General features: G+C 49.0%; 1 protein-coding gene across 1 annotated transcript; it reads right to left on the bottom strand.

Annotated features, from left to right (window-relative positions):
• Positions 1–175: 175 nt before the first annotated feature.
• Positions 176–12,261, bottom strand: LOC129675584 (zinc finger protein 398-like). Its single transcript, XM_055605543.1, has 5 exons — positions 12,090–12,261; positions 9,773–10,126; positions 8,928–9,054; positions 4,634–4,741; positions 176–3,920 (listed from the first exon to the last, which is right to left on the bottom strand). The coding sequence occupies exons 1-5, from the start codon at positions 12,111–12,113 to the stop codon at positions 2,815–2,817; spliced, it is 1,719 nt and encodes a 572-aa protein (XP_055461518.1). The 5' UTR covers positions 12,114–12,261; the 3' UTR covers positions 176–2,814.
• Positions 12,262–12,914: the final 653 nt, after the last annotated feature.

Genomic DNA, 12,914 nt, shown 5'->3' on the forward strand with positions numbered 1-12,914 from the left:
CTTCAACTCATTCTTCTACTGGGCTCATTATGCAAAAGGAAGAATAGATTTTCTTGGCATACAAAGTAAAAAATTAAGGACTTACACAGAAAAACTTTCCGATTTAATCACAAAAGGTAGAATAAGACTATGTCAGTTGTTAGGAACAGACCTGACAGAAATCGTAGTACCTTACACTAATGCTGAGATTATGTCATTATGGGTAATGAATAAAGATTGGCAAAGATCTTGCAGCAACTATCTGGGAGAAATTAACAGCAAATATCCTAGCAAGCATCTTAGTTTATAAAAAGAACTAATTGGATTCTCCCACATATTGTAAAGGGAACATTTAGTTCCTGAAGCACCTAGATTCTATAATGATACAAATATGGTGGGAATGGCTGGCTAAAAGACAAAATAAGCAAAGTGATCCAAAGTCCAAACACTTCAGTTCAAAAATCAGAGCTGTACGCAATCTTTATGGCATTATTAGATTTTCCTGAATCTCTTAACATAATCACTCTCAATATTCAGTAAGTTGCTTTACATATAGAAACTGCTGAATTTATTCTGCATAATTTAGAAGTAACCTTGTTATTTATACACTGCAACAGTCAATCAGAAATCTATCCAGTATTTATCACCCATATTTAATCTCATACAGGCTTGCCAGGTCCTCTGGCACAAGGTGAAGAACTTGGCCAATTATTAATAGAAAATCTGTTAGACACCTCAAAATTTCATGAAAAACACCATGCTAACAGCTAAAGTTTCAAGAAAAAAATTTGTCTGGCAACAAGACAAGGAAACTATAAGACAATACCCTACTTGTTCTCTGTATAACCAAACTCTGTTGTCCACCAGAAGTAACCCTAGGGTTACCAAAAGAAATGAAATATGGAAGATAGAGGTGTCTCATTTTGCCAAATTTGGAAAACTAAAGTTTGTACACCAACCCATACCACTGATACATATTCAGGGTTTCAATGGGCAACTGCTTCGAGTTCTGAGAAGGCTGAGTCTGTAATCACACGTTTATTGGGAGTAATGGCAAATAAAGTACAAATAAAGACTGACAATGGCCCTGCGTGTCTCCAGTAAGATGAAGCAATTCTTAGCATATTACAATATAAAGCCCATTACAGGTATACCACACAATTCTGTAGGACCATGGATAGACTAAATAGTGCTCTGCTAACTTTAAATTTTCTTAGTGTTAATGAGAAAGGAACAGCAGCAGTCAAGAGACACTGGGTTATAAAAAAAAAAAGCCTCTGAAATTAAATCAGTCTACACACTACATCCTGTAAGGATGTGTTAACATCAGAATGGAAGCCAGTGAAAGTTTTGTGTTGGGTACGCAGATTTGCTTATATTTCCACAGGAAATCAACAACTGTGGATACCATCAAAACAGATAAAGATTAGAACTGAGCAGGAGAGATCTCCCAAAAACCTTGGCCACTTACAACACTGAAAATGTCTCTGTTTATACCATCTTGTTATACTCAGCATAATTAATGGCTTAAAACAAGGGGGGAAATGTGACAATTCTGGAATTTTGGTTTCTCTATAAAACACAGAAATATTATAACAATGTTTTTTGGTTTTAATCTCAGGTATGGGGATGAGGGGCTGCTTCAGGCTGTCCACAGCAGCTGACTTGTGCACTAGCAGAGGTGTGGTTTTGCCAGCTGCAGGTAGTTTCTTCAATTTTGTGACATTTGGAATTCTGGAAATTTTTCAGAGGGTATACAAATGTTAGCCCCAGGAGGCCTCGTTGGGGATGGTTGTTGGCATTTAGGATGGTGGTTTACATTCTTAGTAGCCATGGTCAAAGAAGAAACAAAAGGAAAGAAATTAGATTCAGGGTTTTTCTAATTCCTCCCTCCTCGCTATACTTGTTTCTATCTAGATGTAGGGGGTGAAACAGGAGTGGGGTGGGGTGGGGGATAAAGGGTAGGAAAAAGAAGAAACCACAAATAGCAAAACTGGCTACACAGACCTTCGGTGAAAACCAGCTCCAGACACAGACGAAGTCCAGAGTGCATAGCAAGCAGCACAGGCCTGTTTACCCAGTCCTCCAAAGCTGGGTCAATGACACTAACAGCCCCAGTCCTGCCAACTTAGTCTTTGGGAATACATATGCTGTTACACAAGCAGTGGCCACTGGTGAGAAAGATGGGCTATCTGACAACTAGGATTTTGAACTCCTAAGGATATTTTTTTCTGTTTTTTTAAATAGGGTCTCATGTAGCCAGACACGAACTTGTACTTCTGATCTTCCTGTTTTCACAGGAACATGAAGATTACAGGCATGTGCTATCACAGCCAGCTTAACTTGATGCTGGCGATCTAACCACGGCTCCATCCATGCATGCTAGATGAACACTATCGAGTCACATCCTCAGCCCTACGCTAGGGAAATCTTGTAAAGCAGAAACCGAGCCACTCAGTTCTTCAAAACTGCATCATGCCTAACTGGCCAGCCACCTTTGACAGGTGAAAAGCCCGTGTTGCTGCCTAAACTGGTAAGATGGTGATGGCAGCCACCAGGATCTCAGGGAACTCTTCAGCTGCTGGCAGATAACACTCTTCATTCTTCCTTTCTACTGCTTCTGCAGCATTTCCTGTGTACACAAAGCTTATCTGCAGCAAGGTTCCCAGGGGCACTTAGCACCTGTGGTCCATGGGAGTCACCCTCTTGGAAGTCTAGCCAATGACAGGGACCACCCATCTGACCCAACAAGTTCCTTCCCCTCAGGAGAGGCAGCTGGGATTCAAGGGGACCCAGTATCCCCGTGTCCTAGTGGCCTCATTACAGAGCTGAGTGCTACCCTGCATTCTCCATCTTTACAGGCAGACAATTATGCAGAGAGCCCACCAGACCTTCCTGCCCATGGCTGCTGAGCTGCTGACCTCCACTGTATGCTCTGTAGTCCTGACTGGCCTCAGTGTCCTTGGATCTGGGTGAGATGGAAGGGTCTCTGGTGAACTTTACCCTAGCTGAACCTTTAAGGAGACCTGCAGGCGACATGTAACTTGGTGAGCTCTTCTCACAGGCCACGGAAGCGGAGGAGGCTGAGCGCGCATGACTGCCCTGGTGGCGCACCAGCCACGAGCGACAGGTGAAGCTCTTGCCACACTGGCCACAGGTGAACCGCTTCTCCTGAGAGTGGCTGCGCAGGTGCCGCAGGAAACTGGGCTTGTGCGTGAAGCAAGAGCCACACTGGGTGCACTGGAAAGCATGCTCACCAGAGTGCACACTCTGGTGCACGGTCAAGTTGGCCAGACGTGTGAAACGTTTGTCACACTGGGTACATGGAAATGGCTTCTCACCCGTGTGGGTGCGCCGATGTTCCACCAGAGTGGACAGGCGCCCAAAACGACGGCCGCACTGCGCACACGGGAAAGGCCGCTCTCCGGTGTGGGTGCGTTGGTGCTCCAGCAGCGTGGACAGGCGGCCAAAGCGCTTCTCACACTCAGCACATTTGTAAGGCTTCTCCCCAGTGTGAGTGCGATAATGCGTGGTAAGTGTTGACTGGTGGACAAAGCTCTTGCCACACTGGACACAGGTGTAGGCACGATGGGCTGTGGGTGCACGGCGGTTCCTGGAGAGAGCGACCTGCGGTGGGGCGCTCTGGGGAGCCTGGAGACCGGCAAAGGGCTGAGAGCCGTGGTGTGGGTGCCCGTGCTGCGCGCTGAGCTCTCTGGCACTGAAGCTCTGCATGCTCTCAGCGCCCTCGGTAGCTGGCACAGGCTGACTCTGAGGGCCTCGGGACAGGGACGCCACCTCTCTCTCCCTGGAAACAGGGAGCAGATCCCCACAGGTTCCCTGCTCAAAGTCCTCCCTGCCAGCTCTCCCCTCAGTTGCCCAGGATGGTGCCGGTGCCATGGACTCTCCCTCCAGGGTCCTTTTCTTAGTAGACAGCCAGGTTTCTGGTGGGATTAAACACAGCAATGAGTCATTCCCGCCACAAGCTCTGGAGACAAGACACCTGACCCTCTGTTCTTTGGTGTCAAAGGCCTGAGGCTCACATGAGCCTGTTCCTGAAGGCTCTCAGTCTGAGTCACCAGCAGGTCATCCAGACGCCCGTGCAGCTGGACTGTGCGCCTCTGCTTAATGTCTGTCTCATCTATACTGCACAGCCTCCCAAGAGCAGCTCCAGCTGATGCTCCCCGACAACCCCAATTCTCTGCCCCCCAAACCATGAACAAGACAGTGTGCCTACCACAGCCTGATTACAGAAGGCCTCTGCCTGTAAATACACTGTGAGCATGCACGCCTTCTGAGGACACTGTTGACATTTTGTCTTCATTCTCAAAGGGCTCCTTGGCTCAGGCGTGGTCTCCTCTTCTTACTACTATTGACTTGTGGCTATCTTTTCTTTTAACTGAGAAGTCCTTGCGGGGATGGGGAACTGTGTCCTATGCGTCAGTCAGTCCTTGCAGGCCCGCCTAGCACCGTGCCAGCTACAGTTCGTAAAGCAAAGCCAGGAGACTGTGGGAACTCTGTGGGAGGATGTCCACAGTATACCCAGCCGAGACAACAGGGCAACACAGGGGACCTGCTCACTGCCACTTCCAGACACACACACAAAAGGCCCCATACATTCGGGCCCCCAGAAATGCAGCCTGTTCCTGGGCCTCACCTGAGCATAGGTATGCACTGGTCGTCTCCTGCAGACTCTTCTCATATGCCTCTTCCTCTTGCTTGATCCAGGGAAGAACACTCGGGGCAGATTCCAGCTGGCCTGTTTCTAAGGAAAAGAGAAGAAGTCCTAGGGGTATCCGATGTCATGGCCTTTCCTGTCACAGTCTCTGTCTAGGACCAGTGACAAGGTACTCCCAAGAGAACCACAGAGCCCAGCAAAGGCAGAACAGATACTGAGATTTCTGACCAGGCTAACATTCGTTATGGTAGGCAGTCAGGAGAGCTGGGTACATTGCTTCTGAATGACCAGCAGCCTTCTCTCACTACCATCCCTTTTCTGTAGGAAAGAACAGCTGGAGTTTGACTGGACAAACAGATCCCTCCAAAATACAGATCATGTGTCTATCAGTTCTCCTTCCAGCAGATAACCAATAGGATCTAAGAGCTCAGATTTTTTCAGCTATATGACCTCTGTTAATTTACCTAGCGTCTCTTGACTTAGTTTCTTCACTTATATATATATGAAAAGACAAAAGCCGGAAGAGATTAAATGGATTAATATTTATAGTACCTAAGTACTAACTTTGCTTGTTAAACTGGAAATAAATATCTAAGAGACAAGGGCAATTATTTTTTCCCTTCCAATAATTTTTTTTTCCCCCCAAGACCGGTTTCTCTGAGTGGACCTAATATGTTTTTTGTTTCGTTTTGTCTTGGGAGACATTGTCTCACTACGTAGACAAGGCTGGACTCACACTCACAAAGTTCTATCTGCTTCTGCCTCCTGAGTATTGGGGTTTAAGGTGTGTTCTGCCATACATAGCTTCTACCTGCTTTCTAGTGGTCATCTTGACCTCCGTGGCAAGGCTGTTCGCTAGGACAGGGAGTGCAGCAAGCTGCAAGGCACCAGGGTCTGTGACACTGCCAAACAAGCCTGGCAGGAGCAAGGAGCCATCCTCTTCAAGCTGCATTATTTGGACGTGGGGTTTAGCAACCTCTTTGCAGCAGCCTATGAGCACAGTACCCTGAGACAGGTGTCCTTCAAGGGACAAGTGACCTTACTAATCTGTGCCACTCTCTAAGCTCTATGTCCACACCACAGCACATCATGAACCCCCATAAGAGATTTTAAAAGCTAAAGAAAGAAAGAAAAAAAAAAAAGAGAACATTTCAATTTCAAGCCACAACTATGTATGGCCACCAGTAACATGCTTAAACATTGTGTTAGGTTTTGACCCAGAAATACAAGGTCAGCTTTCTGCTGTTCCAGAGGCACCTGTAATCCAGCCATCCTAGGAAGATGCTGCCCAGCTGTGTGTGCCCACCTCCCCTGCCCAGGCTGCCTTCCATAATTTTACTCAAACAGCTGGGAAATCTGGTTTTTAGCAGATGGCACATCAAGCTTCAGAGAAAAAAGCCAAAAGCAACATACCCCCTGGCTAAAGCACTTGCCGCAAAGTCTGATGACCTGAGGTGGATTCCGGGAACCCACACAACAGAAGGGGAAAAGTGATTGGCACAAATTGTCCTCTGACTTTCACATACACTTTGTGAGGACTCTGAGTACAGACACCAATAATAAGAATAGCAGCTATGCTGGGAGGGGCATGGGGGGAGATGGCCAGTAAAGAGAAGTTAAAAAAAACAAACAAACGGTTATACACACACACATATATATATATACACACACATATACATATACACACACACACACACACACACATACATATATGTATCTGTACATGTGAGTACAGTGTGCTCAGAGGACAGTAGGTGTTGGGTGCCCCAGGGCTAGAGCTACCACAGCTCACAGCTGCCTGATATGGGTGTCCAGTACAGGTGCTGGGAATTGAATTCAGGACCTTTGGATAGGAACGTGTACTCTTACCTTCAGAGCCATCTCTCCAGCCAATGTGAAGCCTTTTAAATTGGGCCTGGTGGTGCACAACTGTAATTCCAGCACTCAGGGGCAGATTGACAGCTACAAGTTCAAAGCCTGCCTGGCCTATATAGTAAGCTCTAGGCCAGCCAGGGCTATACATAAGGGAGATCCTGTTCGGAGAGAGAAACACTTGACCTCTGCACTGCTAAGTAAAAACGTGTTCATGTAAGAATGTACTTGCATAATTAAAAGGCTGGGGCCTCAGGCTTTGCCCAGGGGATCCCAATAACCAACATCTCAAACTCTGAAGTAAGCAAATCACTCCAACATGTCGAAACTGTAACGCCTCTGCTTTGAAGATTCTCAGCTGCCTTTGAAAACGTCTAGAAAATAAAGCAAGCTTACATTAAACGACAGTGGAGAAGCTAACAGAGGATGGAGTGACAGCCAGGACTATCCAAGGCTAGGCAGCCCCAAGTCCCTGAGGACACGACATTCCAGAGCATGCCAAAGCCCCACAGGAAAGTTCTGGGCACCTCCAGGGATAGAGCAGCCAAGCCCAGCCTGCTCTGCATCTGCTTCCTGACCACACCTACCCACGGGGCCCCAGCTCCCCTCACTGTACCACAGGAAGGGTTGCCAGGCAGGATCCACAGTGACAAGTGTCGCAACCCACCAACCAAGCTTCCGTGACCTGTTCCTTAGGCCTTCCGAGCACTCTTGGCTGATTTCTGTATCCTGGCACGTGTCCTTCTCTGTGGTATCTCTACCCTTGTAGGATCCCTAAACACTTTTAATCTGAGTGCAATTTGCCAGCCATTCAGTGTGTTCTTCCTTAATTTACCCACCCAGAAAGACCCTTTCAAATAAGGGCTTTTCTCTTTAAATAGAGTAAAAATCTAAAAACAAGGAAAGCGGCTTGAGAGCTGGTTCCTGCGGAGGTCCTAGGTTCAGCTCCCAGCACCCACATGAGGATGCTCGCCACAGAATCTTAACTCCACTTCTAGGGGATCTAACATCACATGTGTGCGGTGCTTCAACAGGCACATACAGACAAGCAGGCGTACACACACACTGATGCACACACAAACAAAATGGTACCTTGGCTAATCTGTGTTCTGAGCAAACAGGGATCTATTCTATCTAAGAGTGGTCCCTTCTTCTATTGTTTCTGTCATTTGAACTAAGGGTTTCTTCACCTTCAAAAAGCCAGAGTGGGTCACACCTATCCCAATACACCAGAGGGTGAGGTAGGAGGCACACGTTCAAGGCCAGCCTGAGCTATCCAGTAACTTCCTAGCCAGCCTGGATTATAATAAGATCCTGTCAGAGAGGGCTATAACTCAGTGGGAGGGGACTTCCCTTAGCATTTGCAAGGTTCAATCTCTATCTACTGGAAAACAAAGCAAAGGAAAGCAAATGGCCTTACAATCTGCATTCCAACCTGCTGCTATTACCTGACAGAGAATGAAAACTGAACTCTCATTCTGACCTGGTACTCATTCATTATTTATCATCCTAGAGTGTACCAGGCACAATGTAGAAGAGAAACATCACACTAAGACTCTGTTCCTTCCCTGAAGAGAGCACACCCAGGGGAAAGCAGGGTAAAGAGCTGGGCCACAGGCATAAATAGGGCACCAAAAGTCTAATGGAGGTGGTAAAATACCTGCCTCACCCTTGACCCTTTCCCACAGCTCCTGACAGCAGAACTGAGTGGTAGAAGTAGGCATAGCTACAAACCTAAGTCCTAGGAGGACCAACATAAGTAGGGGAAGCCTCCACTCTACAGAAATGAACTAGGAAGAACTAGACACTGAGGAGCAGAATCTAACCTGTGTCTCCACTGAAGCCTTGGACGAGCCACTTAACATCTCTACAAGCTCCAGGATGGTACAAGAGCTGAGGATGTAGCTACAAAATTCTAGAGCTCATCAAGCCTTACACCAAAACACTCCTGCACACTTGGCTGGAGGACCTAGTGTTTACTGCTGGCCCTCACTTCTCAGACCTAAGACACCTTTTCAAAGCATGACCATGGGGTTAGACAGATTGCTCCGTGGTTAAGAACACTGACTGCTCTTCCCGTGGACCCAGGCTCGATTCTGAGCTCATCTACAGCAGCTCACCACCAACCACTTGTAATCTGGTTCCAGGAGATCCAATGCCCTCTTCTGACCTCTGCAGGCATCAGGAAAGCATATGATGTACAGATATACATGCAGGTAAAACCACCACCCACACAAAAAAAAGCATGTCTACACTTTAATTCTAAAGACAGGAATTATGGATACCTTCTACCAGCTTGAAAGCAGAGGACCAATTTGCTCTGGCTCTCAGATTCAAGAGTCTCAACACACCGAGGAAAAGAATGCAGACACACTTGGAAGCCCCTGGGGACGTCTCTTACCCAGAGAGCCCAGCACCTCCTGGCTTTCCTTTGCTCCATGCTTGCAGAGCTCCTTCTGCCAGTCTTCTGGGCTGCCTTCCTGGTGCTCCTGGAAACACCCAGCCATCTCCTCAGCAGTCACAGAAACCTGGAGGAATACAAGTCCCCCACACCCTTTCAGAAACCAGCCAGAACCAGCTCCGAAACTGTAGGCACCATTGACCAAATGCTAGCTTCTGCCCACCACATTTTTTTTAAAGATTTATTTATTTATTTATTATGTATACAGTGCTCTGCCTTGCATGCACACATCCTTGCCAGAAGAGGGCACCAGATCCCGTTATGGATGGTTGTGAGCCACCGTGGTTGCCAGAAATCAACCTCAGGAACTTGGAAAGAGCAGCCGGAGCTCAACCTCTGAGCCACCTCGCAAGCCCCACCACGTTTTAGTAGACCAGGCTGGCCTTGAACTCACAGAGATCCACCTGCCTCTGCCTCCCTGGGTGCTGGGATTAAAAGCATGAGCCACCCGCCTATCCAGCCAAATTTTAAAGACAGGGTTTTTCTATGTAGCCCTGGCTGTCCTGGAACTTACTCTGTAGACCAGACTGGCCTCAAACTTAGTGATCTGCCTGCCTCTGCCTCTCAAGTGCTGGGACTAAGGGCATGTGCTACCACCATCTAGCAAAATAATTCTTTAAAAAGGTTATTTTGGAATAAGATAACTATTGCTGCTCAAACATCCACTTCTCAACAACTTGCTACTCCTAAGCGGACACCTTTCTGATGTTACACTGTCCTGACGTTTTTTAAAAGCCCCTTAAAGCCCATGGTGACCAGTACTAAGCACCAGAGTCTCTGAATACCTTGGGGGCTTCATCCTTGCTGTTGGGGGGCAGCCTCAGGACCCAGGAGTTCCGGTTTTGCATCTGGTTCTCCAGGTCCTCCAGCCGCCGCTGCAGCAGCCCGTACTCCTGCAGCAGGGTCCCCAGCACGATCCACTTGCCCTCCAGCTGGCTGCTGAGCTCCACAGCTGTCTTCTCAAAATCAGCCAGCTTCTTCTCGGCTGACCCTGTTCGCACTTCCAGGCTTTGAAGGTGGACAGCCTGGGACGCCGTTTTCTTCTCCACTGCCTGAACAGCAGCCAGGAGAGCTAAAAGGGAGATCTCTGCAGACTGGATCTGGGCCTGCTGTTGGAGGTCAGTCCCCACATGCCAGTCCTAGGACCAGAGACAAGGAGATATGTTAGCTTCCGGAAGGCAGACCAGAACGTTCTCAAATATAGGAAGAGCAGTATCTTCTGGAATAGGTTTAGCACCCTCCCTGGTCAGATCCCAGTCAAAGACCACAGACACTAGACCCCACAGAACGTTCCTGGGAGGAAACTGAGCCTAGACCCATTGCAATGGGTACTAAAAGAGGATGCAAATGCTTCCCGGGTTTACTCTTGCTCTTCCCTTACATTAGTTCCAGCACTATTTCACCACCTGTCCTTCTGGGGACACAGCCCGACAGCAAGGACACAGAACCTACACACCCAATGGCAATCTCAGCGCTCACACCCAACCCCAACCCCTCCCAGAGACAGGGTTTCTGTGTAGACCAGGCTGGCCTTGAACTCATAGATCCATAGGCCTCTGTCTTCTGAGCGCTGGAATTAAAGGTGTTTTGTGACACCACAGCCCAGTACCCTCACCCCCCTCTCAGAGCAGCTTCCCCCAAAGTGAGGCCCTGCTGTTCTGCCCTTGGTGATTTCTAAGGGTGCAGCGACTTAACTAACCTGCCTGAGATACTGGTTGTCTTAGTTAGGGTTTCTGTGAAACACCATGACCAAAAACAACTTGAAAAGGAAAGGGTTTATTCTGCTTACACTTCCACATCACTGTGTATCACTGAAGGAAGTCAGGGAAAACTCAAGCAAGGCAGAAACCTGGAGGTAGGAGCTGATGCAGAGGCCATTGAGGGGTGCTGCTTACTGGCTTATTGCTCATGGCTTGCGCATCCTGCTTTCTTCTGGACCCCAGGCCCCCCAGCTCAGGTGTGGCCCACCCACAACGAACTGGGCCCTCCCACACCAAACACTAATTAAGAGACTGCCCCACAAGCCTGCCTACAGCTGGATCTTATGGAGGCGTGTGCTCGGTTGAGGGTCCCTCCTCCCAGGACACTCCAGCTGGTGTCAAGAACGACAGGTCTGTGCCTGAGGCACCTCATCCAACAGCCCATACAGTCACTACACTGGAAGCTAGATCTTAGCTGCCAAGTAAGTCAGGCTAGAGAAAGCAGGCAGCCGGCCTCTTAGTCAAGATTCCCAGGGAGTATCCCGCCCGACGGAGGTGGACAATGTAAATAAGACAAAGAACAGGGTGTTCCTCCGTGGGGCCAGCAGATAAATCCTGGAACAGGCCTCTTCCAGAACTGAATTCTGTGCAGTTTAAGGCAAAGATAAACTATTCTTCTAAAGCTCTGTTTTCTCAATTACAAGGCCATCAGGACTGTCCCCTCTCTCAGGTGGTGAAGGATGAAATAACCCACGGGTCTGAAAAGCACTCGTTTCTCTGTGATTGCTCGCCACAAATCCGACCTGGAGAAAGGTCTCTGAAATCACTGTAAAGCTCTCGCTGCGGGAGATGCCCTAGACCTACAGGAACAGTGTATCTCAGCAGTTTGCCCACAGGGGTTGCCTGAACACGCCTACTCAACGTCTTCTATTATAAAAAGGAGTGGGAACGCCTTCCAGCGAGTTGTCAGAAAACAGCAGGCGAGGATGTATGTATCCACCCAGAACGGAATCGCAGGCCTGAAAGGCCGTGGGACTCTCCTAGGCAGGGACAACATTCTAGTTCTCAGGTCCAAGCGGTCTAACTGGAGAGGCCTTAGCTCGGGAATGGATCTTCGGTGACCAATAATTGCGAGGGGACGCGGAGAGGTCCCGGAAAAGCAATCACATGGAGTAAAAACGTCCACAGCGGTGCACCGGGCCCAGGCATTTCCTATTTAAGCTCAACCTATATTATAAATGACCGGAACCATAGCAAGGAGACAGGACGTTTATCAAGTGGCCATAGGCGCCCTAGTCCTCCCCGAGACCCTGGTTGAGCGCTACACAATTTTAAGATGTCCTCCCGGCGAATTCAGGAACTGCTGCGCATCCCCTACGGGATTGGTGAGGACCGCTCTTACCGGAGCAGGGGCCGCCTCGGTCATGGCTGCGTCCGATCCGGCCTCGTCTCGGAGTCGCGGCTGCGCTTCCCAGACAGCCCTTCCTGGACCAGACAAGCGGACCTCGAGCGGCCGTCCGCGGCGCACAGCCTCCGGCCGCGGTCTACCCAGCGCGGAGACAGCAGCTCCCAGCTGCTCCTCCACCGCTCCCGCCGCTGCAGCGCAGGCCCCACCCGCCGCGAGCTGGCTACCCATTGGCTGACCCCCGAGGCCCCACCCCCGGGAGGGCCAGGATTCCATTGGCTAGCGGAGAGCATCAGCCACTGTGCGCGCTAGCGCGTAGCCCCGGCCCCGCAGGTGTGAGCGCCAGGTGTCTGGCTCCATTCACCTACCAATTCCACCTACGCAGAACTAAGCAATCCACTGAGGTCACCAGCTGAGACTTCCCAGAACAAACTAGGCCACAAGCACGCAGTTGCTTATTACAACGTGTTTATAGAGCACCGATTAGGCTGAGACTGCCACCTCCGTAGTTCTTAGGGCTTTGTGGCCCAACCATTTCTTTGTTTTACAAAATGAGCTAGAAGAGTCTGGGATCCGATCAGGACTCCATCGCTGGAATCCTGTAACCAAGCAGCCTTTGTCCACTGTAAATTCAAAACGTTCCTTAACGTGTCCTACTGAATTCCAGGGCAAACGCAGTAAGGCCAGTTGGACATGATGGCACAGGCAAGTAAATCCTGGCACTCTGGAGATAGAGGCAGGAAAATCACAGCAAGCCCACAGCCAGCCAGGATGACACAGCACCTCTTTCCCCACCCTAGCCCTTGAATTTGTGTTCGAATA

This window comes from Psammomys obesus, unplaced genomic scaffold (genome assembly GCF_907164565.1).
Source record: "Psammomys obesus unplaced genomic scaffold, mPsaObe1.curated_primary_1811, whole genome shotgun sequence".
In the NCBI taxonomy this organism is placed as follows: domain Eukaryota; kingdom Metazoa; phylum Chordata; class Mammalia; order Rodentia; family Muridae; genus Psammomys; species Psammomys obesus.